Source organism: Alligator sinensis, unplaced genomic scaffold (assembly GCF_000455745.1).
Source record: "Alligator sinensis unplaced genomic scaffold, ASM45574v1 scaffold284_1, whole genome shotgun sequence".
Classification (NCBI taxonomy): Eukaryota; Metazoa; Chordata; order Crocodylia; family Alligatoridae; genus Alligator; species Alligator sinensis.
The window spans coordinates 1013637-1016863 of NW_005842105.1; the positions used below are offsets into that span (position 1 = coordinate 1013637).

A 3227-nucleotide genomic window follows, 5' to 3' on the forward strand; every position below is an offset into this window, starting at 1 on the left:
CTGTCCCTAAAAGACAGTACATCCTGCACAATCAAATCTCACTGAACTCATGCTAAATTCAAGAGATCCTGAATCTTCCTTCCACAGAGTATTTTAGAAGTGGAAATCCATGTGGATTTTTAAGGAACTTATGGACAAATAGCAAATAAAGCTGATCACTGCAGAGTGTTCATCCCTGAAAGTATGGGGGGGCGTTGCTGGGGTTTTTTTGGGGTGGGGGGGGAGGGTACCACTAAGCATCTCCCTAAACTTTTCCACCATTCTCAGTCTCTGTATATCACCCTCCAGGCAACAGACATGCCTGACATGACACTTCTTTCACAAGCTCTGCAAAGGTATAACATTGGTGTTTCACTCCACAGGAACTAGTTGACTTAATTATTATGTTCTGTAGGGACATAGACTCAATATTCCCTCTCTTTTACTGGAGAGACTGTGTAACACTGTTCTTCTCACATAGTTGGTATTCTGTATCCTGTCACTCATCAGAAGCCTGGATCCTCAGAAGGCCATTTCATGATGTCATGATGCACTCGCTATGCTGTCTACTGATATCAGAATTCTGGGCTAGGGACAGAATTTACACACACATCTGTGCAAGTGATCAGAAACCGGTTCAAATCCGTAACACATCAGAAGTGCAGTGCACATAAACTGCTTTCAAAATGGCCAAAACTGCTTTAAGATAAACCTGGATGGGTGCAGGATCAGACTTAACTGATTTAGGTTAAATTGATTTATTGAACTTCTGTTCCAGATCCCCTTCAGATTCAAATTAACGCATAGTCCCCCAGCATCCCAGGATGCTTTGCACCTCCCCTGCAACTGCTCCTCCCCCCACAGAATGAGTGGACTTGCCTTGGCCCAAGCTGTTTTAGAAGCAAAGCTGATGTTAATATTATGGGCTTCAAAATAGTTATTAATTGTCAGTACCTTGCTTACTGTTACATTGATACACTTCTAAAATGCCAAATGTTTAGCATGTTTTTTATTCTTGGCAAAATCTTGAATATCATTAATTGATTTTTTTGCCTTATTTTTAATAAAGGTGACAGGAGATAATACACAATTTATAGCTTCATCTCAACATAGTCTTGGAGTTCAAATGGAGGGCACTGTGTCTAAGAACAGAGATGAAGTTGCTCCCTTTACTTCGAGCAGTCATGAGGAAGATCATGTTGAATTGGATGAATCCTCAGAAGACATAACAGGAGATGACTTGGAGAAAATGGAAGTCAGCAAAGAAACTAGTGATTTTTCTGCCAGGTCAGACCAAACTACTTTGGAATATCAAGATGCAAAATCACCAGGTGATTTTGAAGATGATGTTATCTTTATAGCCTTGAAACCAGCAGATTCCTCCACTGAAGATGCTGCTGATGTACAGAAGAAAATGGAAGAAAAAATTAGTGAAGTGGTAGAAAACAAACCTTCACAGACTGAACAAGCAGCTTCTTCAGAGTTGGAGAAACAAACTGGTATGTCTCATTGTGTAATAACTTGTTATCTAATAAATTGGCGGTTTGGATACCTTTAAATGATACTTTTGGGATACTTGGAAAAGACTACATTATAAACCCTTGTTCTTGGGCATCTTAAATTCTATGAATAAATTGCCCTTTGGGCTCACATTTAGTTGCAGCCAGGAGACTGATATTTCTGGTCTAGGTGGTCTAGAGCGTGACAGGGTTTTCTTTAGGTTAATTTATTTTGTATTTAGAGTTAAGTAACTGCTTCATATTTGCCAGAGGCCAAGTTCTCAATAGGAAAGTCTTTGACCTGTTTGAAAGTAAAGTAGTAGTATTTGTAAAGAGAATATGGGTTTTATCTAGCATTTCCCTCCCCTCCATTTTCCTGTTGCAAGATGTGCTATTTCTGGTACCAGGACATTCCATTTATGGTATTCTACATCCATTTATGTGTCACCTCTAATCTTGAAATAGCAATTTTCACATCAACGATTATGCATGGAAGTATTAATGCCCTCCTGTAGATGGTTTGAATGCGACTCTGAGCTACAAGAATTCTGCAGTCATGGGGAAGGCAGGTTGTTCCCATTGAGGTGTCTCAGCTCTTTGCCTTTGTGACCAGCAGAAGTTCCCAAGTATTGTGTCCATTACCACAATCCAAACATGTTACAGGTCCAACTGTCTAATAAAGTAGTTTAGTCATCTGGACTCTTCGATCATGCTTCTTGCAATCAGACAAACTGATGATGCTTTTCCATGCACTTTTCAGTGCTGGAAGTAGCCTTATATGATTTCCCTTGTATCTTTTGAGGAAAAGGAAGTTTCTCATGTTTCTGTAGTCATTTCTGTAGTGCCTGGGAAAGGCTACTATTAACAGTTGCAGGACACCCAGGTCCAGCCTCTTTCAACTCAGTTAATCATCATTCAGGGATACGAGGTAGGAGGGGGTATATTGAACAATCTGTGGTAAAATGGGGAAATTGAAATAATAAAGGGGGAAAAGACTTACAGAAATGAGCTAGAAATGCCCAGAGTCCAAGAAAAGTGGAAGAAGCAGACTGAGAGACTAACATCTGATTTTAAGAGCAGATGCTGCTGCTTGATTTTTCTTCAGCTGCCCGTCCAGTAATGCATTGCATTTTAATAGCGAGAGAGAGATTTTTCCTTAATCTCCCAAAAATATATTTCAGTTCTTTCAGTTTTTTTCTCTTGAAAGGAATATGAAGTCAGTAGTAATGAAAATATGAAAGGAGATCAAATTATACTATAATGAAAATACTGTGTATACAAAAAGTTTCTTCCTTTGTAGTAGTAATATTTCAGACTTTGTGCATTTATAGGCTTAGATATTCCATTAGATCTCTTGCATTTGAAACATTAATAAAGTACATAATCAGGTCTGTATATTATTAATTAAATAAACAGTTTTTAAATGTGGATAAAGCAAGTAGCTCCTTGTTCAGTTATTAATTCTGTTCCTAGAATTTGAGGGAAATTTGAAAACTGAATGTCCCACCCTTCCTGAAAATGGTGCATCAGCATATCAAGCTGCTGAGGCCTCTGCTCCTTTGACAGCGAGTGAAAGGTAAGTATATAAAAATAAGTAACTCAGGTATCCAAAGATTCATATCTGTGGGCTGGCTTATACTTCAAGTTTATTCTTGATTTCATTTTTATGATATAAACAATGTTTAATGGGTTCCTTGCATCTTCCTGACTATGGACCCATTTATTGTAGTATAAGCATCCTGCAGGTTC

The 3227-nt window shown here is 38.5% G+C and overlaps 1 protein-coding gene across 2 annotated transcripts in view; it reads left to right on the plus strand.

The window, feature by feature from the left end:
• The window catches only part of AHCTF1 (AT-hook containing transcription factor 1), a 67768-nt gene that overhangs the window by 51904 nt on the left and 12637 nt on the right, over positions 1–3227 (plus strand). For both annotated transcript variants that reach the window (XM_025205145.1, XM_006024504.3), the window contains exons 29-30: positions 1049–1478; positions 2952–3054. In XM_025205145.1, coding sequence (XP_025060930.1) covers positions 1049–1478; positions 2952–3054 — 533 coding nt within the window. The remainder of the gene's footprint in view (positions 1–1048; positions 1479–2951; positions 3055–3227) is intronic.